Source organism: Poecilia latipinna, unplaced genomic scaffold (assembly GCF_001443285.1).
Source record: "Poecilia latipinna isolate Pla-1442-1.1 unplaced genomic scaffold, P_latipinna-1.0 Scaffold1184, whole genome shotgun sequence".
Classification (NCBI taxonomy): Eukaryota; Metazoa; Chordata; class Actinopteri; order Cyprinodontiformes; family Poeciliidae; genus Poecilia; species Poecilia latipinna.
The window spans coordinates 132,314-156,053 of NW_015113800.1; the positions used below are offsets into that span (position 1 = coordinate 132,314).

Genomic DNA, 23,740 nt, shown 5'->3' on the forward strand with positions numbered 1-23,740 from the left:
TACCATTTGACCAACACGCTTCAGCATCAAATCCTAACACCTAACATTATCCTAACTTAGTTTAGCTTAATTAAGCTAAGCAAAAATAACATCAAGTTGGTATAGTTCACTCTTAGTTCAGAGTGGGTTGGTTTGTTTTAACTTATTAGGTATAATTAGTAGGGTAATCCATCCAACCACAGAAGTGACTTTATATCAGCTTTTTTAGCAGTTAAAACGAAAAAAAAAAAAAAAAAAAATCAGTTTATATTTGTAAAAAGTTATTTTTTATTAATTACCCCAGAATAAGGCATTATGTGTTTTTTTTCTCACATTGAACATTGATAAAACTGATTTTGATTCTTTACACTCTAGAAATTAACGTCAAAATTTCAAAGATACCAAACAGCAAGAAACCATTATAACCTCCCCCCCCCACACACACACACACAAAAAATTCACATTGTTCTTAAAAAAATATGAAATGCAGCGCCGCAGTGTGGAAAAGCTTGTATTAGTAAAAACTGCTTTTGGAGCTTCACTAAAGCTTCAGGAAGAGTTTCCTGTCTGAGTTTCAAACGGTAGCTCAGAGTTTTCCGACATTTCTCTACCCAGCATCGGCGGCCATTTTCCCCAAAGTGTTTCTGCCGCAGGGTTTCCCGCTCTGCAATCCAGGGGCTCAACGTCACAGGGACCTCGCTCCGACTCGGCCAAACGTCCAATTCTTCATCGGGAAGAACTCTGTCGAAGAAACACGAAAATAGGTCAGAGAAAACCCTGGTTTCACTCCCGAGTTCTGGCTCAGAACCGGCCAAATTTGGCTCTGTGTGGGTCATTTGGACCTTTAATGTCTGAATGCTTCAGTGAGTCTTTTAGCCACATCTTTTTCTGACTCAAACAACCAATTAGCATGGCGGTATAGCATCCAATGACAGGAAGTGATTACTAATTAAAGATAACCTAAATTTTTTTTACTATAAAATACTCATATTGTAGGTGCTTGCGTCCTCATTTCAAAATAAAAGCATCATAATAACTAGATAAAGATCAAATTCTGGGCGGTTCTGACAAAGTTTGATCTGTTAGTGTAGATGAAACTATAAGTATTTATATTTAGTTCTGCTGGATCAGAACCAAAGTAGAAATGGACCAAGAGAAGAAGCAGAACCAGCTCCAATTTAATCGCTGGCTTCCAGTTTTTCAAACTTAATTTGGTTTCAGTCTTTTTCCTGGTTGTGATCCAGCAGCTCGGGTATGAATACTTATGGTTTCTCCCTCAGTCTACAGACGGAACCATTCAAACGATCAGAAATCAGACCTCCATCTTTTCTTCCTCCTTCCTTCTTCCATCAGTCGATTCTTTTTGTTTTTCCTCCTCTCCCTCATCCTTTTTCTCCTCTTCTTCCTTTTTCTTCTCTTCCTCCTCCTTTTTCTCCTCTTTTTTCTCCTTTTTCTTCTCCTCTTCTTCCTTTTTCTCCTCTTTTTTCTCTTTTTTCTCCTCTTCTTGCTCATCCTTTTTCTCCTTTTTCTTCTCCTCTTCCTTTTTCTCCTCTTTTTTCTCCTTTTTTTCCTCTTTTTTCTCCTCCTCTTCCTTTTTCTCCTCCTCCTCTCCCCTCAGCTGTGATGAAGATGTCCCGTCCTCTTCCTCTGTCTCCCTCGCACAGTTTCTCTTTGTCTCTTCTTCTTCATGGGTTTCCTTCAATTCTGGCGATGATGTGGTTTCCTTTTTGAACACCTCTCCCTCCTCTTCCTCCCCTCCAGGTCCCCCCTGTCCCTCCTCCGTGGCGTCCCTCTGACTCCCCGCATTCCAGGACTCCGTGTGTGTCTCCACTCCTTCCTGTCCCAGTCCTGCATCATCCCCGCTGCTGGACTTCCTGTGACGGCGGGACGGAGGACGCCGCCTGATGGAGCCCCGTGGTCTGCCCTGGAGACGGACCAATCACATAAGAGGTCAACAATGATGTAATTAGTGATATTACATAGGTAATGAGTAGTTTCTTGCTCACCTTGTTGATGCTAGGCAGGATGTTTCCCTCTGTGGCTGAGGGCGGAGCCTCAAAGGAGGTGGGGCTTTCTGTGGGGGCGGGGCTGGTGGGGGTTACCATGGAAACCGGGGGGACGGCGCCCGGGGAGGGTGGGGTGAAGCCAGCAGGAAGCGTCCTCAGTCCGGGGCTCTTCAGCGGCGCGGCGGTGGGCGAGCCCAGCACCAGGTTGGCCTGAGCACACAGAAAGTGATGTCACTGTGACATCATAGTGACATCACAGTGATGTCAGAGCGGCTGGACTCACCTGGAGCTTCTCGATCAGAGCCGAGTTCCTCTTGGCTTTGGGTGGAGACGAGACGCCTGATGGGGGCTGAAACAGACAGAACCGTTACCCCGAAATCAAACCAGTTCAAATAAAACATCAACTTCCTGTTTCCTGGTTCATCCGCAGTTCATATACAAACTTTAATAAAAAATAAAAAAAAACATCTTTTAACATGTTGAAAATGTCACCATGACAGTTTGGTACCACCTCCTCTGCCTTCTCCCAGTGCTAGCTAGCATAGCCTGTTGTGAATACTAAGGCTATTTAGCATAGCTACTTATGATGTCAGATAAACGGTCTCTACCATTACAACATTTAGCAGTGTGCACATGAGGTTGATTGACAGTGCTAGGAAAAATAATATTCTTTATAAAAGTTAAATATTAATAACTTAGTTTTTTGTTTTCAGGACAGAAAATTCTCATTTATTCTTTGTTTTGAGTGATTTTGCTGCTTTAGTTTTCTGTATTTCATGTTTTTATGTATTTGTCATACTTTTTGCACATATTTATATTTAATCTTTTAGTCTTTTATTGTCTTTCAGATGGGGTTAGGGTTGGGGTTAGACGGCGGGGCTGGTGGTCGTTACCACCCCGCTGGGTTTTTTTTCTTATAATTTATAATTATTTAAATGATGTTTTTTCTTATAATTCTAAAAGTTTCAGAATGAAATCTTAGGATTTTTCAGTCTTTGAAACGTTTTCATTCCTAATCTTTTAAAATGTGGATAAAGCTGCAGTAACCACTGTGAGACTGTGATTGGCTGATGGCGTCTCACCTGGTTCTGCTCTGGGTTCGGGTTTGGTAGCTGCAGGGTCTGAGGCGGCCGCCGCCTCACAGGCTTATCCTGGTGAATAGCAACATGACATTTAAACATTTATATTCTCCATATTTTCTGTTTATGTGCAGGTGACGCTCACCTGGTTCCCCGCGGTGCCGCTCGGGTCGGGAGTCTGATCTTTGAACCTTCCTGCCAGTTCGGCCACGGAGCGGCGGGGTGGAGCCTCATTCTGCAGATAAAACACGGCAGGTCAACCTCCTGTCCATCCATCCATCCATCCTTCCTTCCTTCCTTCCTTCCTTCCTTGCTTCCTTCCTTCCTTCCTTCCTTCCTTCCTTCCGTCCGTCCGTCCGTCCTTCTTTCCTTCCTTCTTTCCTTCCTTCCTTCCTTCCTTCCTTCCTTCCTTCACACTTTGAGATTTGCATGTAAAATTAGTTATAAATAAAAATTTATTTTTCCATTCATGGCCTCCAAACAGCATTGACCTCTGATCTCCTCAAATCCATAGACAATCCTACGCAATATGTAAAGAAACATCAACTTTTACAATGTTTTTTATTCACTATTCAATAATCATTCCATTCATTTAGCATAAATGCTGCATCATACCGTCTGACTTTAGCTAGCCATGAGTTCTGTGATGGAAAGTTTTATTACCAGATACATTTTTTCATCTCGATTCTCTCTTGGTTCTAAGAAAATATATAATATTTTATATGAATCACATCAGATTTTATTTTATTCCCACAGTTCTGATGTTTTGTTTCAGCAGTGTTGGTTCCTTTGGTCTTTTTCTGGTCAGGAACTTTTCCATTTCTTGCTTGCTTCTTTAGCCTGAGGAGCAGCTTGGTGAATTTGACTGGCAGTCAATCAGAAATAACATTTAAATAATTTATTTCAACTTATATTTTATATAAAAATTATTCAAAACATTAAACTAAATATATTGTGAAAATTTTCAGATTAAAAAGTTTTAAAAAGTTTTTAAATGTTTTTTTCTCATCTTCTCTGCAGCCTTATCAGGTCCCCACGGCGCCCCCTGGTGGCCCCCACACTTCTCTGAGCCACTGTAGCAAACTAATCTGCTGCATAGTCTTCATACTTAAATATTTTTGCTGTTCATGTTTTACCCCACGGTACATTGTAATCTTAAACTGCAGCGTGTTTAGATCAAAATGTCATTTTAGTTCAATTAGTCTAAAAACAACCAGACTGCAGGGCGAGAAAAGCTTAATCTGAAGATGATTCTGAATCATTCTGGAGAAAAACAGTAAAAGTCCAGAGGAAACGGTTCTGACTCCCGTTCTGACTCTGGTTCTGTCTCTGGGTCTGTGTCCATCTGGACCTGACCCCACAGTGGGTGGGTGTTGCTGTCTGGCCCAGCTGTTGCCGTGGCGACGGTCAGTGTCAGGCTCGGCTGAAGGCTCCACATAGCTGACATTCAGCAGATAATGAACTCAGCTTCACTCGTTGTTTCCTCAGAGGCAGGAAAGTGACGAAAGAGAGCGGCCGTTAGCCCACTTCCTGCTGCTACTGTTTGTTTGAAGGAGGTTCTGGTTGTCAGGGTCGGTGCTGGAGAGGAACGGACCGGTCTGGTCCAGTTCTGGACTTCTACTGCTCTATCATCTGATCTACAGCCGTTCATCAATAAACTGGAGGATTTTACTGTCTGAGCAACACAAATACACACTGCATCTGATTCAGAGACACGCAAAATTCAACAAATAACCAAAAAATCAAGAAATAAGTAAAAACCATAAAACACAAATAATTTATCAAAAGTTAAATAACCCTAAAACCACTACAAAGCCAGAAAACATTAAAGCTATTTATGCAACCAAAATATTAAATATAATCATAAAGCTGCTAATAACTAGAAGACTAATGGATCACTCATAGAAAATACAGTTAATAAATAACGAAAAGCTATTATGGCCATAAAATCAATAAACCTAGTGAATGTATATTTAAGATCAATAAATGAGACAACAAAATAAAGAAAACATTTAAACCGAGAAATACACTCACAAAACTATAAACAACCTTAAAACCAATAATAAACAGATTAGTTTATATTAGCTGACTATCGCCTACCTTAGCTTATCTTGCTTTAGCTTATATCACATTAGCTTTTTATAGATTAGCCTATTTTAGCTTATTTAGCTTGTTTTAGCTGAGAGTTATATTAACTGTTAGCTTTCCAAACTGCATTTCCTTTTGAATATTTTAGATAAGCACTTCAAATAAATTTGCTAATACTGGAAATATGTGTGTTTTCTGCGATCGATCAGTGATAAACTGCAGATTCTTCACCGAGTTTCGTGCTTTTTTTATGTTTTATTCTTTATGCCTCCGACTCGTTGCTGATCTCTGTCATCATCTTCAACCCTCTGCAGACATCATGAATGTTTTTATCTATAGATTTGAGATGAGTAAACAACTGCCATCTTTAATTGGTAATCTACTTCCTGTCAGCTCTAATAACTACCATGAGTGAACCGCTGACTGGCTGCTACTGAACTCTGAGGGATTTTAAAGCAAAACCGTACATCCAGTACAGACTGAGGATCATAAAAATGCAGAGAAGTTTATATTTCTGAGTTGGCATCTTAGTCTTAGTTTAGCTAAAGTAAGCTAAACTAAGATATGCTGTGCTAAAGTAGCTTATCTAAGATAAGGTAGCTAAATTTTAAGGCATATCTTACCTTAGTCTGCTTAATAAATAACTGGCATTGTTTATCTTAATTTAGCTTGCTTTATCCCACTTTAGCTTTACCAGTTTTATCCTAAATTAGTTCATCTTATCTTTGCTTATCTTAGTGTAACCTGCTTAAATGTACATTAGACTGTCTTAGCTTTTGGCTTGTTTCTGCTCTTCATGGCCTACTTAAGCCAATAATATCTTGGATTATCTTAGCTTGTTTTAGCTTTCCCAACTCTTGTAAAGGAAAATCTACCCTTAGTTGATTTACGTCATCTCAGTTTAGCATGAAGTTAGCTTAGTTTTTTATAAAACCAGTTAATTTGACACATATACACACATGATCGCTTTTTATATCTGTTTTGCTCTTTATGAAGACTTTGTTGTTGTGTTCAGCTAGCCAGCTGCTAGCTCATATTCACAGTGCTTTGTGAGAGCAAATTGTAAGTCAGTATAATTCACTGTTTCTTATCGACTGTTGGATCTTGTGTATGTTTTGCATGGATAACCTTCTGACTCTAAGCATCTGTATATACCGTAGATCTAGGTTTATAGTTGGTGTTGATTGATTTAGATGTAAAAGGCTGATAAACTAGTGTTGTGTTAACATGTAGCAGACATCTTAACAACGAAATAGTTTTAAACCAAATCTTTAGCCTCTTTTGCACCATCTTGTCTGAAGGAACTGGTTTATTTCCATTGCTTTGATTGGATCAATGGGAACTTCCAAAGAGACGTTTGACAAACAGAAAAACAGATTTCATCTCCAACGGGTGATTCCTAAACAGCTTTCAGTAGAAATCACGATTCATCATGTCTCAGATCCTGTTTTCAGGACCTGGCAGGTGGAGTTTTTCCTCTAGTTCTGAAAAACTTCTGATATTTTCAGAAGAGAAATTTCAGTCTGGATCCAGACTGGTGAACTGAACAGAACAGCAGAGAGTCAGGAGTTTAACAGTAGAGAGCATCTAAGGAAATTATGAAAAATGCAGCTTAAAAACATCTGATCAGAGGCCTTTTGGTTGTTCCTCATTTAGTTTTCAGATCTCCTTTCTTCTCTCTGTGTCTCAATATTCCCACTAACGTCTCCAGAGCAGAAGCATCAAACTTTAATAAAACAATAACCTGATGATCAGCCATCAGCCAACGTCAGAGAAACAATACAAGCCATTATCCTTTTTTATGAACAAACATTGGCAGGGGAAAAAATGCACTACAGTCAGTTTAAGGTCTGAACTTTGACTAGGGCATTGCAGCACCTCCATTCTGTTCTGCCTGAATCATTCTGCTGCTGTGTTTGAGATCCTGATGCTGTTCATGACCTAGACGGACTCACAGTGACTCCATGAAGGCATCATGGTCCAGTCCAGTCCAGGTTCACCACCTCCACCGCCTTCTTTGTAAGAAGGAACCTCCACCGCCGTGGAGGTTCCTTCTTACAAAGAAGGAACAGAAAAAGTGGGCGTGGTTTTCAGATTTAACTCTCGTGTTTATGAAACGTTGACTGCAGTAGCGTGTCGTCTGTTGTTGTTTGAGCATCATGTGGTTTAATTTTACATTGAAAGGTTGGAATTAAACCTTTTAAGATCTCCGACTTCTGTTCTCTCAAGAGGATACTGATAACAAAGCAGAAAGTCACCACTGAGCATGTGCATCAGCTAACATCTGGGCCATGTTCACATCTGAAACAGATGGTGGTGGAGGCAAAGAGAAGAGCTGATAAAAGTCCATGTTTGGTCTGAAAGGTTTGTGTTTCTGGTTGACATGTTGCAGGTTTGTGTTTGTCAATCAAATGGTTGATCAGTGCAGAGCAACTGAGGACTGAGGACGAAGCCCTGAGGTACTCCAGAACTGAGGAGCTGAAACTGCAGAGGAAAGCCACCAGACGCACGTTTGACCCGTTTTAAAGACGCATCAAGCAAATTCAGAAAATTATGAGAAGTTTTGTGATGTTTGCGCTCAGATTTCCGTCTGCGCTGCCTGACTGAAGGAGATAAAAGTCTCAAATAATCTGACGACACCTTAGAATCCACAACTGTAATGTCGACAAAACCTGATGCACACTTTGGTTTCCTGTTAGCGCCTGCTCGCTCTTCACCACCCAGTCTACCCTGCAGGTCCTGAAAACGAATAGAGTCGTTTTCAAGACTCTGTTCGTCTGATTCATGAGCCGCTGCTGGGATTTCTGGGCCTCTTCCACGAACGCCCAGCAAACACAGCAAACCCAGCAGCAACAGCAGCAACAGAAAGTTTGAGAGCTTTACCTCCATCCTGCTGGTCGTCTCTCAGCCGCCTCAATATGTCGAGTATGTGTGAAAGAGGGTGGGAGGGGCTGGGGTTAAATATAGAGCCGGAGTCACGTCTAGAGAGAGACCTCCGCTCTCTACTGGCAGAGAGAGAGAGAGAGAGAGAGAGAGGCAGATCATGTTCTGTCACATGGTGGCCATGTTTGTGTTGATAAACTCATTGATATCTGCTGCTGGAACCGAGCTGATCTCAGCTCAGAATGAGAACAGCTGACCAAGAAAATGGTCTTTTTCATGAATCTTCTCACTTTTAGATAATTTTTGTTGCAGAGAAACCAGAAAGGATTCAAAAAGGCAAAAAAGATTTCAAAAGCATAGTAGAGGAGGAGTGGTGCAGCGGATTACATTTGAATGAACACATTCACATGAAAACTCAGTTTTATATCACTAAAAATTATTATTTATGAAAATATAGATGTTGGAAAGCTCTGTATTTGTGTTTGTGTGTGTACAGGAAAATAGTTTTAGGATCCAGTCTGTGATAAAAAAAATGCACATATTCACACAGACTGGATTTGACACCAATTGACTTTGTCTTGTTTTTCAATAACTTTATATTCTAATTCAGACCTGGCGCCATGTTTAATTCCCAACAGGAAGTCATGGTTGTTTTTGAAACAATCTGATGGGCTAACAGGATGTAGCTTAGTGCTACACTGCACCCTACAGGTTTGTGTAAAACAATGCTTTGGGCAGACAACAGACCTTTGTGTTTGATGTTTTTTAAATCGATGCGGTGGAGAGATTTGTTTATGAAGCTGTGGCTGCATGTGGCCAAGCCTTCAGGTTACTGGTGGTGTCCCACAGGGAGCAGTTTTAGGCCCAGAAACCTTTTATTGCACATCATCGATATAGAAACTTAAAAAATGATAAAAATGTGTTTTATTTGCAGATGAAACAAATAAATTTTGTTTTTGATCAAACATGTGGGTTTGATCAGGTTTGGAGACTTTGAGGCCAGATATGGCCATCTGGTGCTAACATTCAGATGGCCATGTCTGTTTCATTTTAACGTCTATCTATGTGGCCGGTCATAAACTGGAGGCGACTAAAACAGACAGTGGTTGTTCAAGTTAAAAAGTTAACTCTGAGGAAAACTAAAGTTATGAAAACTGAAACAGGCCATCTGGGTTGGTTCATGGTTTAATGTAAATGATCAGGAAGTGATGTCATCAAAGGGGTAGAGGGGTCTGCACCTGCTCTTGTTTGCATGTCTGACTTTTGTTTTTAACTTTTACACTAAATTAATCAGTAGTTGTGTTTCAGTCGGCCTATCTCCTGACCTTTGACCTCCAGTGGCTCACTGGATGCTTTCTGTTTCAGACCGTCCTGTGTTGACCTGAGACGGTTTTTAGTTTTGAACCACCTGGTACTAAGAATCAGAAAACCTTCACAGATCCTATCTGCTGTGATGCTCAGCTTGGACTGATAAAGAGGAAGCTGCTGCTGATCTCCAGGAGGAAGTTGCTCCCTCTTCAGGTCTCGGTTCTCTCTTTTACTGTCATCATGGCCATCTGAACCCAGCTGGAGGTTCTGTTGGGTCTCAGAGTGGAACCCTGAGGAAAGAGCATGGTTCTGCTCGCTCCACACATGAACTACCTGGTCCAATCAGACGCAGCGGTTTGGCGGCGCAGCAGAAAGACAGGAAGTGGTTGGAGGGGCGGAGTTAGCAGACAGGAAGAGACGGTGATGATGAAAGAGGAAACCTTATAAGGTGAAAACTAGTCGCTCCCAGAAACAGGATGGAGATGTTGCTCAACAGCAGCAGCTGACTGACAAAATCCGACCAGAACCTTCAGAACCTTCATTGTACCAGGAACCGAAAACATCTACAGAAACAGGCTGCAGATGAATCACCATAGAAAAGCACATAGAAAGAGAGACTGAAGGTTGGATGAGTTGGTTTCTTCTGCCTGAAGTTATTTAGACTGAGAGAGGATGGATGGAGGAATGGAGGAGTCATTTCTGCTCACTACAAACGTCATACCGCACTGAGTCTGTACCTGTCACTGACTCAGTGCTGGATGGATGGATGGATGGATGGATGGCATGAAGTTTCTCAGGTGGCCACTAGTGGCGCTGTTTCAGGATCAGGAGAATCTTCAGTGGTTAAATATCAAATCGGCATTCTTTTCTCAATAAAATCTATTTTTCTTTTCATGGACATATTAAACTTTCACTTCTTCATTCTGTAACTCCAGAACCGGATCCATGTTCCCACCTCAGGCTCTAGAGCAAGGGTGGGCAATCCTGGTCCTGGAGGTCAGGTGTCCTGCAACTCAATGTCTCCCTGGTCCAACACACTTGAATCCAACAGCTGAATCACCTCCTCAGTGCAGTCAGGTTCTCCAGAGTCCTGCTAATGACCTCATTATTTGACTCAGGTGTGTTGAAGTAGAGACACATCTAAAAGTTGCAGACCGGCCCTCGAGGCCTGGAGTTGCTCACCCCTGATCTAGAACCTGCTGATTTCACTCCCAGTCCAGATACTGGTCTCTACTGGTTTCTGCATTGCTGTCTGTGGCTCAGTGCTGCCACCTGCTGACAGCTGAAGCTCAGCCCTGAGGAGGAGGGGGAGGAGTTCTTGATCACCTGCTCCCATCATAATGTGTTCGATTTGTTTAAACTGGGATTAACGGCTCAGAGACGCGTTTAGTGATTAAAAGTTTAATTTATATCCATCATCTGCAGCAGCTCCATGTTTTCCAACTGAAACCAGAAAAAGTGCAAGAAATTGAATATTTACAGAAATAAAAAAACACAGGTTGGGAATCTAAACAATCTGCAGAGAATAAATAATTTAATTCTTTAAAATATGTTTCTACAAAGAAATGAGGAAAAAAATGAGAAATATTTTGATTCTGTTTTATTATCTTAATTTTTTCCAAGAGCAGAAAAGGATTTTCACAGGTTGAGTTTTTATGGTGGAGCTACTGACTGAAGTTGAGCTCCTTGCTGGTGTTTGACTCCTCCTCCTCTTTCCTGGGTGATGAAGACAATGTTCCATCCTGACCTGGGAGTCTTCATCTCTGGCTCACAGTGTCCGGACTGTCCCTCCGTTTCCTGAAGATGGTGTAGAAAGCTTTCTTCCTGCGGCTAACGGACACCTCCTGACCATCTGCTCTGTCCTTCCTCAGGTTGGACGGCTGGACACCAGCTCCCTGTCCGATACCGGATGAGCTAGACGAGGCGGATGAGGACAGGAAGGCAGCACTGCCATCTGCGGCGATGCAGAGGGAATGGGTGGAGCAGGCAGAGGTGAGGGCAGAGGAGGGGCCTCTCAGCTCCACCAGGCTGGAGCTCTTCTCCAGGCCTCCACCTCCTCTGTGGGCAGAGCTTTGAGCCTGCAGGAGGTGGGGCCTGGAGTCCAGAAGATGTGGCCTGGAGTGATGCAGAGCGCGTGATTCGCTGAGAGACAGAGCAAGGGCGGAGTCAGAGTCTGAGCGGCTCATGATGTCCCTGAGAGGAAGAGGAGGAGATGATTAGAATGGACCAGAGCCTTCATCACACCCCAGGTTCTCTGAAAAATGAGGGGTCAATCAGAGACCCTAGTGACCATTTGGAAACCCTAGAGGTCAATCAGAGACCATAGTGGTCAACTGAAGACTCAATCAATCATGTTTATTTGGATAGCATATTTCAGCAACAAGCCAATTCAAAGTGCTCTGCATCACAAAAATAAAAAGTCACAAAAACAACTTAGTCAACTGAGAAATCAGTGACAAATATTACATTTTGACCAACGCTATCATCAAAATCATCAATACACGTTTAATATGTTGGTGAATGTCCCATTTATTATGATTCAAAAGCAACTCTTGTGGTCATTCTGAGACCCTAGGGGTCAATGGGAGACCTTGGGGGGTCAATCAAAGACCCTAGGGGTCCATGGTTGGCTCTTGCAGTTAGACACCCTAGCAGTCAATAGCAGACCCTAGAGATCAATCGGAGACCACAGGGATTAATGGGATTCTCCAGTGGTCAATGGGAGACCAGTCACTTGGAAACCCTTCAATGGGAGATTCTTATGGTCCTTCAGAGTACCCAGGGGTCAATTGGATACAGTAAGGATCAATGGAATTCCCCAACAATCAATGAGAGACGCAGGGGGTCATTTAGAGACCCTAGGGATCCAGGGAAGACTCTTGCATTTATTCTATTAAACCCTCTAATATCTCCCCAAATAAAGAGACATGAAGAGGGAGACAGAAGGAACAGAACAAGAAGTGCTTTTATTCTGAAGAACCAGAAGTGTTTTTACTGAACGGTGGAAAGGAGAGAAAGAGAAAGAAAGCTGTGTCTACCAACTGCTTTGGTCTAAAACATCAATCGCACTCTTTGACAGGAGAAGTCGTTCATCTTGGAACTAGTATCAACATAGTGCAGGAGATGTTACCATGACAACCAGTCATTGGTATGCACTGGTAACTCAGGGGGGACAACATTAATCATTCATTGAAGGATTTAAAATTTTGTTTATGTTTTTCACTTTTACTCTCATTAGATAAGATCAAGATGATTTATGAAACTTTACCAAACATGAGACTCAGGCAATAACTTTAAAATTAAAATGTAGTTTTTCTTCATTCTACAAATTTATTATTTTTATCATTGACAATAACTGAAGGTTCAAAATGTAAGAAATTTGTAAACTTAGTTTTGTGTTATTTGTAAAATTTATGTCAGATCAATCAAAGTTTAGCTATGAATGTTAAATCTGCAAAATATTTTTAAATTTCTTGGTTTGACTGGTTTCACATTTTTTGCCTTGTTTTCATTACATTAGTGATAAAACAGAAAAAGAAGAATACCCCAAGCTGCCTGAGCGACAGCGCTGCCTCTGGCTGGCCACAGCGCCCCTGGAGTCTGGAGGTCTGGCACAGTATCCAGAGGGATAAAGTGAGAAGATCGGGAGAATAGAGCAGAAAAGTGAGTGGAGCCTTCAGCACAGGAAGAAGACAAAGAGTTTGGCTGAGGAGGACAGGAAGTGAGGTCGATGGAAGGGTGGGACAGGGAGGAGGAGAGAGACGGGGCAAGCACAGGAAGGAACTCTATCTGGCCAATGGAGAAGCTGCGATTCTGCCGAGGGCGTCCACTTGGGGGGCGGGACTCTGTGGACGAGCCACGACCATCCTGAGATAAGCCACGCCCCTCAACTAACCTCTGAGAGCCAAACGTCAACCCGGGGTCTCCCGCCCTCTGCCGCAGGGGCATCAGACTCTGAGCTACAGGAGACAGGAAGAGAGTTACACTGAGTCTGTGCTTTTATTTATTTGGTTAAGAACCAATCAGAGATGGCTGTCAACCTGACTGTTTCCATGGTAACTGCGTGTCTGTGATGCCACTCAGAGGCCAAAGGTCACTCACACGCCGGTCCATCTGCCAGGCTGCGTCTACAGGCAGCCAATCAGGAGAGAGAAGCAGAGTTCAGCTGACTTCCTGTTTAGCAGCAGGGGGCGCTGCTGCTCAGCCCGACTCAGACTGGGAGAAGAAGAATCCGTCAGACTTACACTGCAACGTCCCCGGAGACAGGATGTCCTCGTCCATGTCGTCCAGGTCGTCCGACAAGAGCAGGTTCTGGGGGGTCGAAGGTCGCAGGCCCAGGAAGGATGGGTCAAGGTTCAGGGCGGCGGCCAGGGCTCCCAGGCCCGGATTGTTGACTACACAGAACCCGGTCAGAGACTCAATCTGCTGCCAGCGGTGGAGCTTCTCCCGCAGAGTCGCCGTTACCTCAGCCAGGGCCTGTCTGTCCAAACCGCAACGACACAAGACAAAAGGTTAGCCAGACCAGAGCTACAGTACCAGCTGGTTGTGGGTCATGTGACTCACTTGGCTGAGAGGATCTTCTGGTCGACGTCGTCCAGTGAGGAGCTGTGAGCCACGTGGAACGTTCCAAACAGAGAACTCCTCTTCTTCTTGATCTTTTCTGCCTGGAACAGAAAGCAAGGTGTCTTCTGCAAACATGTTGGGTCGATGTCAGCACCGACCCGCAGTGGGTCAGCCGATCTTCAGGTTTCATTGGAAGTTAAACTGGACCATGACAGAAACCCAACCAGAAGGATAAACCCAAAGGTTTCTGCCTGTCATATTGGTCTGGTCTTTAGCAAACAGATTCTGAACATTACTTACACAGTTAACAACGAGCAGCAATAATCTAGGTTTCAACTCTTATAGCAGATAAAAAATGGAGGTTCATTAAAAGTCATATTTTCACCACAAATTCAAACTAAAAACTTTAATTCAGCAAAATAAGCATTTATCTCCAAACTAAATACTTATTTTGTTTGAAGCTAAATATCTTGTTCACCGACTATTTAGTTTGTAGACTAAATATATAGTTTCAAAGTAAATAAGCCTGTTAACTAAATATTTGGATTCATTAAAATATCTAGATCACTGGCTAAATACCTAGTTTACAAAATAAATATTTAACTTTTCCATGATAAATGTATTGCTATCAAGCTAAATAATTAGCTTGCGAATTAAATATTAGCAAGCAAGCTAATTAACACGACGGTAGTGTGTCAGCCTGTGGTGTGTTGGGGCCCTCACCCCCTCCCTGGCCTGCAGCAGCTGCCTCTCTGCGTTCTGCTTCTTGTTGTTGTAATGCTGATCTTCCACTTCGTGCGTCAGCTGTAGCCACTTCTGCAGCGCCTCCGGCGGCGCCCAGTGCGCCCGCGACTCCAGCTCCCGCTCCGCCTTCCTGAGTGCCGTCCGGACCTGCAGAGGAACAGGAGGCAGTGAGGGCCGGCTCCTCTGATTGGCCGGCGCCCGGTAGGGGGCGTTACCTGCTCCAGCTCCTGCTCGGCGTATTTCTGCCGGCTGCGCTCGTTCTCTGATCCCTCCCTCAGCTCACGCAGCCGCTGCGCTTCCTGCTTGGCCGAGTCGATCTCGCTCCGCAGCTCCTCCTCCACCTTCACCTTCTCCACCTGGACGTAGTGCTGCTGCTCCTGTGCCCGCCGCAGCCTGGCAGAAACGCAGCAGGTCAGAGGAGCAGTAACAAACACTCCCCCTGCTGGCAGGAGCACACACTGCAGCTTTACACACTTCCTGTTTCACTTCTCTGTCAGGCCATGTGGGGGCGCTCAGCACCAGCTGAGGAGCCAGAAGGTTTGGCTCTCTAAGCATACCCGTCAAGTCTCCTGTTTTTTTTTTCTGGGAAACTACAGTATTTTACCTCCTTCTCCCACCGTGCTCCCATATCAGTATTTCCCCCAGCCCCAATCTAACAGCAGCACCAGATGGCACCATTTCCCGTATTCTCAAGTCCAAAACTTGACAGGTATGTCTCTAAGCCACGCATTCAAAAGTAGAACTGGAGAAATTCCACTTTTGATTTGATGTTAGTTTTAATTTCTTTTCAAAACTGTGATGTCATTGTTACCATGGAGATTCTGGTCTAAACAGAATCTGGTAGTATGCTGATGTTTGATGCTTCACTTTCTATTGTTCAGCCCTGAGTGAAGTTCACTCACCTTCTGCAAATCCAACAAAATTGGTGTCAAACGTTTGTGAAGAAAAATATTTAGTTTGTCTAATGTTGGTTGACCACCAAAGGTCAGCCACCATTAGAGGTCAACCAGAGGCTGGTGGTTGATCTTTAATGGTGGTTGACCTCTAATCGTGGTTGACCTCTAAACCACCAGAGGTTGTTTAGAGAAAACAGAGAAGAAAACAAAGAACTGTTTTCCTTTAAAATAATGGGAGGACAAATTACATTAAATCAAACATTTGACACCAATTTTGTTAGATTTGAGTAAATGTGTGAGGACTGGTTGACCTTTTGACTTTTAATATCTTCAAAGCAAACCAATTGTGTCTGATTTGAAGAAGGTTTGGGGAAACATCACGCAGGTTTCTGAAGGATCATTTCTTGATTCAAGCCAAATTGATCAGATATTTATTTTTCTGTCCCGAACAGGAGGAAACCAGTCTGTGCTCTGCCTGCAGGGGGAGCTCTGGTGCCGTCTGCAGAGGAAGTGGATGTGTGTGACTATTTCTGGAGATGAAGGACAGAGATGAAGCAGCTGAATTATCCCAGAGAGGAAACGGGCTGAAGCTGGCTGTCAGCTGACTGGGAGCTGCAGCAGAACCGCTGGGCTCAGCGCTGCAGGCTTCACTTTACTGTTCAGGACAATCAGCATCTGTGCTGGGGCTGAAAATAACGGCGGTGCAGCTGGAGGCAGCAGCTGCTGCTGCTCAGACTGACGGCACTGGGCCTTTATTCAAACATTATGAGAAACGTTAAAACATTTCTAAACAAACGGGAATCAGTCATCCGAAAACGTTCAGGAGCAAAACCTTCCAGGATTTAGGAAAACTTTAGTTCACAAACCCAAACAGACCCAACTCCTCATGGTCCACCACCAGGGGGCAAACTTCCAATAATATACCAATACAGGAGCTAATATTTCATTTAGCATTTTTCTAACTTTGAAAACATTTAGCGCACTGAGCTTCCCCTAGATACATTTTTCAGAATATATCCTAAAGCATCATTTACTTTCATGTCCAGCTAAATAAAGTTTGACAGTTTAAAATACTGATGTCATAAACTTGGCTTTCTAGTTGATTTTAACTTGTTTCCCATTAGCTTAGCTAACTTTGGCTTTATTACTTAGCTTAGCTTGTGTCACTCAACTTGATATATTTAACTCATTCATGTTTTATCTTTAATCATCACAACTTATTTTATCTTTGTTTATTCTTTCTAGCTTATCTTATTGTACTTTTGTCCACTTTAACTTCTCTTTCTCCGTTTTGTTCCTGTTCATGTTTTCAGGTTAACCAGCTGCCATGTCATGATTTATACTGGTATCTGGGTCAACACAAACTTGTAAAGATTACCAGGAGACATATTTTGTTCCTTATTTTGAAAGGGAAACATGCTGATGTGTTCAGGTGCTACACTAGAAGTCAAGAGGAAAACTTTCAGAAGGATTTAATTTCCCAAACTGTTATCCATCTGTTGCTAGGCTGAACCTCAACGTCTACCGAACTGATCTTGAACATCTTCATCTGCGTCTCTTAACTCCTCTTCTTCCTCACACCTTTCACAACCGTTTCCTGCAGAAAAGAGGAACTGAGGGCTGCAACTCGCTGAAACCCAGAGGAAGCCAGCATGTTGCAACGCGCTTCAGTCTGCTGTACAGTAGCCTCTCCGACAGGTGTGTGTGTGTGTGTGTGTGAGCTGCAGGCTGACTTACTGGCTATTCTTTGCCCATATAAGGATTTCAAACAAAGCTCCAGCAGACGCTGTTCTCACACGTTATGGGACTATTATCCTGGCTGCAGTTTCGTCATCATCTAAATTACATTTAACCATGAAATAAATCAGATCTCATGGTTTCAGAAACGCAAACACAGACGGCCAGCGGACATATTTCAGTGGTAACAGTGGAAGGTCGCAGCGTTGTGATACACAGAGGTATTTTTAGCCGCAGCAGGGAGTATTTTCATCTAATTCTTTGTGTAGCTGTCAGCTAAAAATAACCTGGAGTCCTTGTCGGCTTCAGGAGCAGAAAGGCTCTGAACTGTAGCTAATGCACCAACACCAAAGCTAACATTTCAGTTAGCGTGTCAGGGTTTTTGCTAGCTTTTATGAATGGACAAAAATAACGTCTGGTTTACTTTTGTAAATAAACCTAGCTTACAAACCGTACATGAAGGAGTGTAGTAACAAGCTAGATCCTGTAGAGGGAGATGTGCTATCATGTAGCACATGGTGGATAGCAACAGGTTGAATTTAGTGCTTTAGCATTACCTTCCACCAACTACAGTGCAGATGTAGCGCTTTAACATTAGCAGAGCTGTTGTTTATGATTAGCGCTCTAGGATTAGCACAGCTAGCTTTTAACTAGCGGTTGCCACCTCTAGTTCCGACCTCATCTCTGTCTGACTTCAGGAGCAGAAAACCCTCACTCCTGGTTTCTATCACAACACTACTGGTTTTATCAGAACCATCATAATAGAGGGTTTAATTCTGCAGGAGTTCCTCGAGGCTTAATGTTTGGACTCCTTATGTTCATGATAAAAGTCACTTCTTTAGTTCATCAAATGAAACTACAGTCATCTGGTGGGAAGAATCACAGCTAGTCTCAGATGTAAACAAAGAGATAATAGTAATTCTCCCTCGCATCCAGAACAACTTAGAGGTTCTGGATCGGGTTGAGATTCCTGCGGTTCCTGCAGTTGGTATAGACTCACTTTGCTTGCAGGTCCAGCAGACTTTCCTCGGCCCTCTGCAGACCCTCCAGGTCCTTCGTCAGCTTCCCCAGGTCGTCTCTGGACTTCCTGGTCTGGATGTAGGCGAACCAGCAGCCGCCCAGAGCCATCAGCACCGACAGGCCCAGAACCAGGTCCTTCCACCGGTTCTGCCGGCCTGCTCTCACACACACACACATAGAAACAACGGTTTATAGGAGACAGGGGTCAGATTCTCCTGAAAGTGTTTTCAGATGAATAGCTGAGCTCTAATCCTGCTCAAACCAAGCTGCTCTTGGTTTGAGCACCAAGAGCAGCTAAAGAGTTTAGTTTGGAATAATCTGATGGATTTCAGAGATTATCTTGATTTTATCTCAGAAAGCTGAACGGAGTCAGACGAAGAACGTCAGTTCAGATCACTGGACAAATATTTCACTGCTTAGGATGGACGGATGATGGTTAATTTTTATCACATTAACTATTTCAAATTCATTTCAAAATAAAAGCACCACAGATGTGTGCTGTCACATTCAGAAGGGATTTTATTTTCAAATGTAGCAGAAAGTGGTAAATACGATCTAAATGCATCACTTCCTGGTTATTAGAGTAACAGGAGTTTAACAGAGTAAAACCAGAGCCGTCAGAACCGGACCTGCTGGCGGTCCAAACAGAACCACGTCCAAGGCCTTGAGCTGCAGCTTCTGGGCGTGGCTCCGGTCCAGAATCTTCAGCAATGACACGGTCAGAGTCACGTTCTTCACCGCCAGCCTGCGTGAGGACACAGTGAGGTCAGACTGGGTCTGGTTCTGACCCAACCAGTCACCAGGTGAGCGCTTACCTGGGCAGCGCCTTCCCGTCCAGCTGCTGCATGCGGAAGCCGGAGGCGTACTGAGGGAGTTCCACGCTGAGGGACAGCCACTCCTCCACCTGCAGCGCCGTCCAGTTATACACTGGACACAGAACACCAGGGGCCGGACCGGGCCGTTAGAACACACTGGACTGGTTCCAGACCTGGCTCAGCAGCCTCTAATCATACTGACTTCATTATTAACTCAACACAGAGAAGCAACAGGTTCTGACCTTCGGACTCCTTCCAGGCACTCCACATGTCCTCCAGGCTGATGTGCTGGTCGGCCCGGTGGAAGCTGTGGTGCTTAGCTTTCGGGTTGCGGTCCTGCATGTCCTCCCTGAGGAACTGAGCAGAACTTTTTTAGCCCGGGTCCAGAGTACTGGTCCAGAGGATGGGCCCGGTTCCGTCTCACCTCGTCCGTCTCCATGGCGTCCACAGTGCCGTCTGCGTCATCGTCCATCAGCTTGTGGATGCTGCGGATCGCCTCGAAGCTCAGGAAGGAGTTCTGATCATCGCAGAGAGGCGGGTCCACAACGCACAGACCTACAGAACCATCAGAAACAGACAGAATCATCAGAACCAAACAGAAGGTAAGATAAGGTAATTTTATTTATATAGCACATTTTCAGCAACAAGGCAATTCAAAGTGCTTTACAGAACCATCAGAACCAGACTACTGTGTGTATAGAAAGTCAAAAAGGACAAAATTCAACAAATGTCTTGTTAAATAATGTGCAGGAATATACTTTTAATCATTTTCATAACATAAATTCATTTAAATAATCACATTGCTGTAGCTCTTAATTTACGTTTTATTGCTAGAGACTTGGAGGGAATGTTCAGGGTCAGAACCAGAACCTCAGCGCCGGAACAGGATAATATATCTGTCCATCTTCACATCCTCCACTTCCTGAGAGGGCAGAGCCAGCATTGCACCCTGCACACAGTTGTTGCCACTTCACTTCCTGTGACATCATCAGCATGTCATCTCCAGGAAGCTGTGGTTAGCTGCCAGTGGCTAGCTCCCACGCTAACAACTGCTGCAGGCTCCACCAGCAGCAGGATGGAGGAGGGTTGATGCTGCGGGCTGCCGGACCTGGCCGAGTCAGAACCTCCAACATCCTGGACGATCCCGGTCGCCTTCAGCAAACATTAACTCGGCCTCAGGTTTCTATGCTGTTAGGTCTTCCTTGTTGAACAATAAAGACCAGAACCTGATGAACCAGAACCAGAATCTTTGGTATAAGCTGTGCGGCTAACAGATGGCTGGTTGTGCTGGATGTTAAACTAGATTAACAAACAGCAAGATGTTGAAAGTTGAAGAATCGTCTGAAGAAACTCATCAAACCGGACCCGGTTCTGTTAACCCAGCAGCTGCTCAATAACACAAGAACCCAGAATAATACCGCTTTGATGTCTTTCAGTCTGGTTTCCATGGTTATCACCATACTGAGACTGGCCTATTCAAAGTGTTCAATGACATCCACATAAACACAGATTGTGGGAGAACAACAGTTCTGGTTCTGCTGGACCTCAATGTTGATCCTATTACTGAACTGACTGGAGAGTTGGGTCGGACTCTCCGGTCCAGAACTCAACCTGTTCCAGTCCGACATAAAGAACTGAGATTTCTTTGTTTCAAAGAGATCAGAGGTTACAAGTGGTTTACGGCAAAGTTCAATCCTTGGATCCCCCTTATTCAATACCTTTATGCTCCCACTGGCTGAGGTTACAATAGGAAATACGACTAGCAATCAGCTCAACATTATGAAGTCACCAGGTGACCTTTGACCCCATCCAATCACTGAACAGATGCTTAGAACAGATAAATGTGAGGATGTGCCAAAATTCTCCATCTGAACAAACACAAAACTGAAGTTATCTTTGGACCTAAAGAGGAACGATCTAGACTTATAGATCTAGAGTTATACACACAGCTTCAGTTCTTCCAGCTGGAAACTAGTGATCAGGATGACCTCTGACCTGAATCTCCAAAGCCACATAAAGTCAGTTCCAAAATCAGCCTTCTATCACCTGAAGAACATTTAGAAAATACAGGGTTTCCCCCCAGTGTATTATAAGCCTGGCGGGCCACCAGGCCTTATCTTCATCTTTTGAAATCTGCGTGGCACTGATGAGCATTCACATTTACCACTGGGTGGCCAGTTGCACTGAAGTCTCTGAGCATCATTGTCCACTGTGGGTTGCTCTGTCCAGTTGACATTGTCTGTATAAATAAAAAGGTTTGGACTTCAAGGTTTGACCATGGAGTTATGGATTTGCAGTCGAGCCAAGTACTACTGTCTAGTCGCCAATTGAAAATGGTGGCTGAGATGTTGTTGGTCTAAAGTACCACTTGGGCCATCATCAGATGCCGAATGCTGCCAATCAAATGGGCGTAAGTTGATGATGGTTAGTATTGGATGGTGTTGGTTGATAATGATTGGTTCTGGTTGGTATTAAATGCTGTGGTGGTTGAAGATGGTTGGTTTTAACGTTTGTTGAAATTAATTTTTATTAGTTGGTTGTTATTGATGTCAATAACAACCAACTACCAACTATGGATGGTGGATGATGTGGACTTTATGGATTAATTTTAATTTAATTTGAATGATTGGCTGATGTTGATTGGCAGGTGGTTGGTTCTGGACTAGTAATACTGGTTGGTTCTGGTGGAGTTTATTTTGGGCTAATTAGGAATCTTGTGGCTGCTTTATGTTTGTAGTGATGATGATGATGATGATGATGTGATATGTCCAAATCTTTGTCTTGTCTGTTAACATGTCTCCTCTTACTCAGTCCAACATGGCATCATGATAGTTACGGATCAGATTCTGGGATGTTCTTACCTGAAGCTGCGTCGCCATTGGAAACCACCTGCAGGCGATGACCGTCCTGGTGGGTGTGGCCACTTCTGTCCAATCCGCTGTCATCCCCGACACACACACTCAGCATACACACACACACCAACCACACACACTCCATACCTGAGGAAAGAGAGGAAGCGCTGTTAGACGTTTCAGAATAAGAGCGTTTCATAAGAGCGGGTTGGACTGATGGACCGGGTCTGGACCTGGGCAGCAGGAGGTCCAACTGGGACAGAATGAGACAAACTGAAACAGAATCAGACAGACTCGGACAAACTGGGACAGATGAGACAGACTGGGACATGATGAGACAGACTGGGACAAACAGGACATAATGAGACAGACTGGGACATAATGGGATAAACTGGGACAGATGAGACAGACTGAGACAGACCAGGACTTGGACATGTCCTGGAGACAGGACGTGAAGTCAAAGCTTCTGGAAGGAACCTGAAGAACCGGAGCGTCAACAAACTGAAACCAAACTTCCTGGATGCTACTGAGGCGTTCAGGGACCAGAATCAGAGCCAGAACTTTAAAGCCCGACAGCAATAGAACCAGAACCGGTCATCTGCAGTCTCTGTCTCCTACTCACTAAAGTTTCTCTGGGGTCAGAGGTCACACAGCTGTTCACTTTCCCACCAAATTCATCATCATCATCATCACCTTCATCACAGTGAGGGTCGGTTCGGGTGCACCCACCTCTGCTGGGCCGCTCCTTTAATCCATGGGTCCGGTCGGCTCGGTTCCGGCAGCAGTTGATCGACCCGCAGCAGCGACTCAACAAGCTGCAGCTGGAGGAAAAAACCCGCAGAAGATCCGCCCGCGGTGCGTTCAGTGACCCGGGAAAAGCTCCGAACTGCGAGCGGGAACCGGAGACAGACACAGGAACCGGCTGTGGAGTTCCAGTTCCTGACTGAACCCAATTCAACAATGAACCGAAATTATCATCATCATCATTAAACCGTAAAGGTTCGGTAAAAAAAAATCCAAAATGCTGCAGTAAGGCTCTAATCAGAGTCCAAATCTTCTGAACATAAAAATGTGACGTTCATCCAGATTCTGCTCCAGTGAGTGAGAACTCTGCAGAACCTCCAGTCCAGTTTTATTGACTATAAAGTTCAGTAAATATTGACTTAATTAAAATGTATTTAAACTCCAGAAATGCTGCAGATATCGGAAGCTGCTCCTCGTGTTCTCTTTCTGTTACTCTAATTCCCACGGCACTGAAAGGCAGCATTTAACTCTCGGAAAACGGAATTATGGCGCCATCGTGTGGCCTTTCAGAGGCGGTGCAAGCTGAAGTAAGAAAACCATCAAGGCTTGGCTTTAAAATATCGAAAGGTTTTTCCGCTCCGTGAATCTTTAAATGAGTTATAATAAATTAAATATCAGAAAAACACTGAAGAAAGGAGAAACTATAACAGTTTCCTTTTGATTTCAGCTGCTTATAAACGGTTAGTTTAGCTAAGCTAAAGTTTAGCTTAACCGTTTAGGTTAGCTAAACTAACCGTATCAAAAGGAAGGCAGAAAACAACAAACTCAAATAAATAAAAAAATGTTAAAAGATCATTAAGAATATAAATATATAAATAATAAAAATATAAAAACAGTTAAAACTTTAACTTCACATAAACATTAAAAATACCAAGAAACGTAAACAAACGATTACCAAGAACAACAATATCAATTGATAAACATAAAGGTGTTTATGAAACGCAAAAACGGCGAATTAAACCAGAT

General features: G+C 43.6%; 2 protein-coding genes and 3 long non-coding RNA genes across 8 annotated transcripts in view; 3 read left to right on the forward strand and 2 right to left on the reverse strand.

Moving 5' to 3' along the window:
• The window catches only part of alg8 (ALG8 alpha-1,3-glucosyltransferase), an 18,408-nt gene extending 17,313 nt beyond the window's left edge, over positions 1-1,095 (forward strand). Inside the window, exon 15 of the mRNA XM_015053503.1 lies at positions 1,084-1,095. The gene's annotated coding sequence lies outside the window, so the exon portion shown is untranslated. The remainder of the gene's footprint in view (positions 1-1,083) is intronic.
• LOC106960414 (uncharacterized) lies at positions 473-1,337 on the reverse strand. Its single transcript, XR_001427555.1, has 2 exons — positions 1,298-1,337; positions 473-720 (listed from the first exon to the last, which is right to left on the reverse strand). It is a non-coding gene; the product is annotated as an uncharacterized LOC106960414 (long non-coding RNA).
• A 6,048-nt stretch (positions 1,338-7,385) lies between these two features.
• On the forward strand, positions 7,386-7,786 carry LOC106960415 (uncharacterized). Its single transcript, XR_001427556.1, has 2 exons — positions 7,386-7,516; positions 7,581-7,786. It is a non-coding gene; the product is annotated as an uncharacterized LOC106960415 (long non-coding RNA).
• A 3,136-nt stretch (positions 7,787-10,922) lies between these two features.
• Positions 10,923-23,506, reverse strand: LOC106960418 (stromal interaction molecule 1-like). 4 transcript variants are annotated; one of them, XM_015053511.1, is made up of 16 exons: positions 23,134-23,506; positions 22,700-22,913; positions 21,980-22,117; positions 19,543-19,673; positions 19,361-19,475; positions 19,119-19,230; positions 18,933-19,048; positions 18,284-18,458; positions 14,866-15,043; positions 14,630-14,797; positions 13,907-14,007; positions 13,588-13,823; positions 13,384-13,470; positions 13,239-13,302; positions 12,889-12,951; positions 10,923-11,536 (listed from the first exon to the last, which is right to left on the reverse strand). In XM_015053511.1, the coding sequence occupies exons 3-16, from the start codon at positions 22,113-22,115 to the stop codon at positions 11,101-11,103; spliced, it is 2,118 nt and encodes a 705-aa protein (XP_014908997.1). In that variant the 5' UTR covers positions 22,116-22,117; positions 22,700-22,913; positions 23,134-23,506; the 3' UTR covers positions 10,923-11,100. The 4 variants fall into 4 exon arrangements, with proteins under 4 accessions (XP_014908997.1, XP_014908996.1, XP_014908998.1 ...); XM_015053510.1 differs by having other exon boundaries at positions 22,700-23,506; XM_015053512.1 differs by lacking the exons at positions 22,700-22,913; positions 23,134-23,506 and adding an exon at positions 22,593-22,690.
• Positions 15,064-16,617, forward strand: LOC106960420 (uncharacterized). The gene is made up of 2 exons (XR_001427557.1): positions 15,064-15,359; positions 15,999-16,617. It is a non-coding gene; the product is annotated as an uncharacterized LOC106960420 (long non-coding RNA).
• Positions 23,507-23,740: the final 234 nt, after the last annotated feature.

What these genes read in the sequence shown, in the direction of transcription:
- LOC106960418 (XM_015053511.1), bottom strand. Translation starts at nt 22,115, where the DNA reads ATGGAGTGTGTGTGGTTGGTGTGTGTGTGTATGCTGAGTGTGTGTGTC. An exon ending in CAATGGCGACGCAGCTTCAG is followed by an intron (nt 19,674 to 21,979) that starts GTAAGAACATCC and finishes ATGGTTCTGTAG; the next exon opens with GTCTGTGCGTTGTGGACCCG. An exon ending in CAGAAGATCCTCTCAGCCAA is followed by an intron (nt 13,824 to 13,906) that starts GTGAGTCACATG and finishes CGGTTTGGACAG; the next exon opens with ACAGGCCCTGGCTGAGGTAA.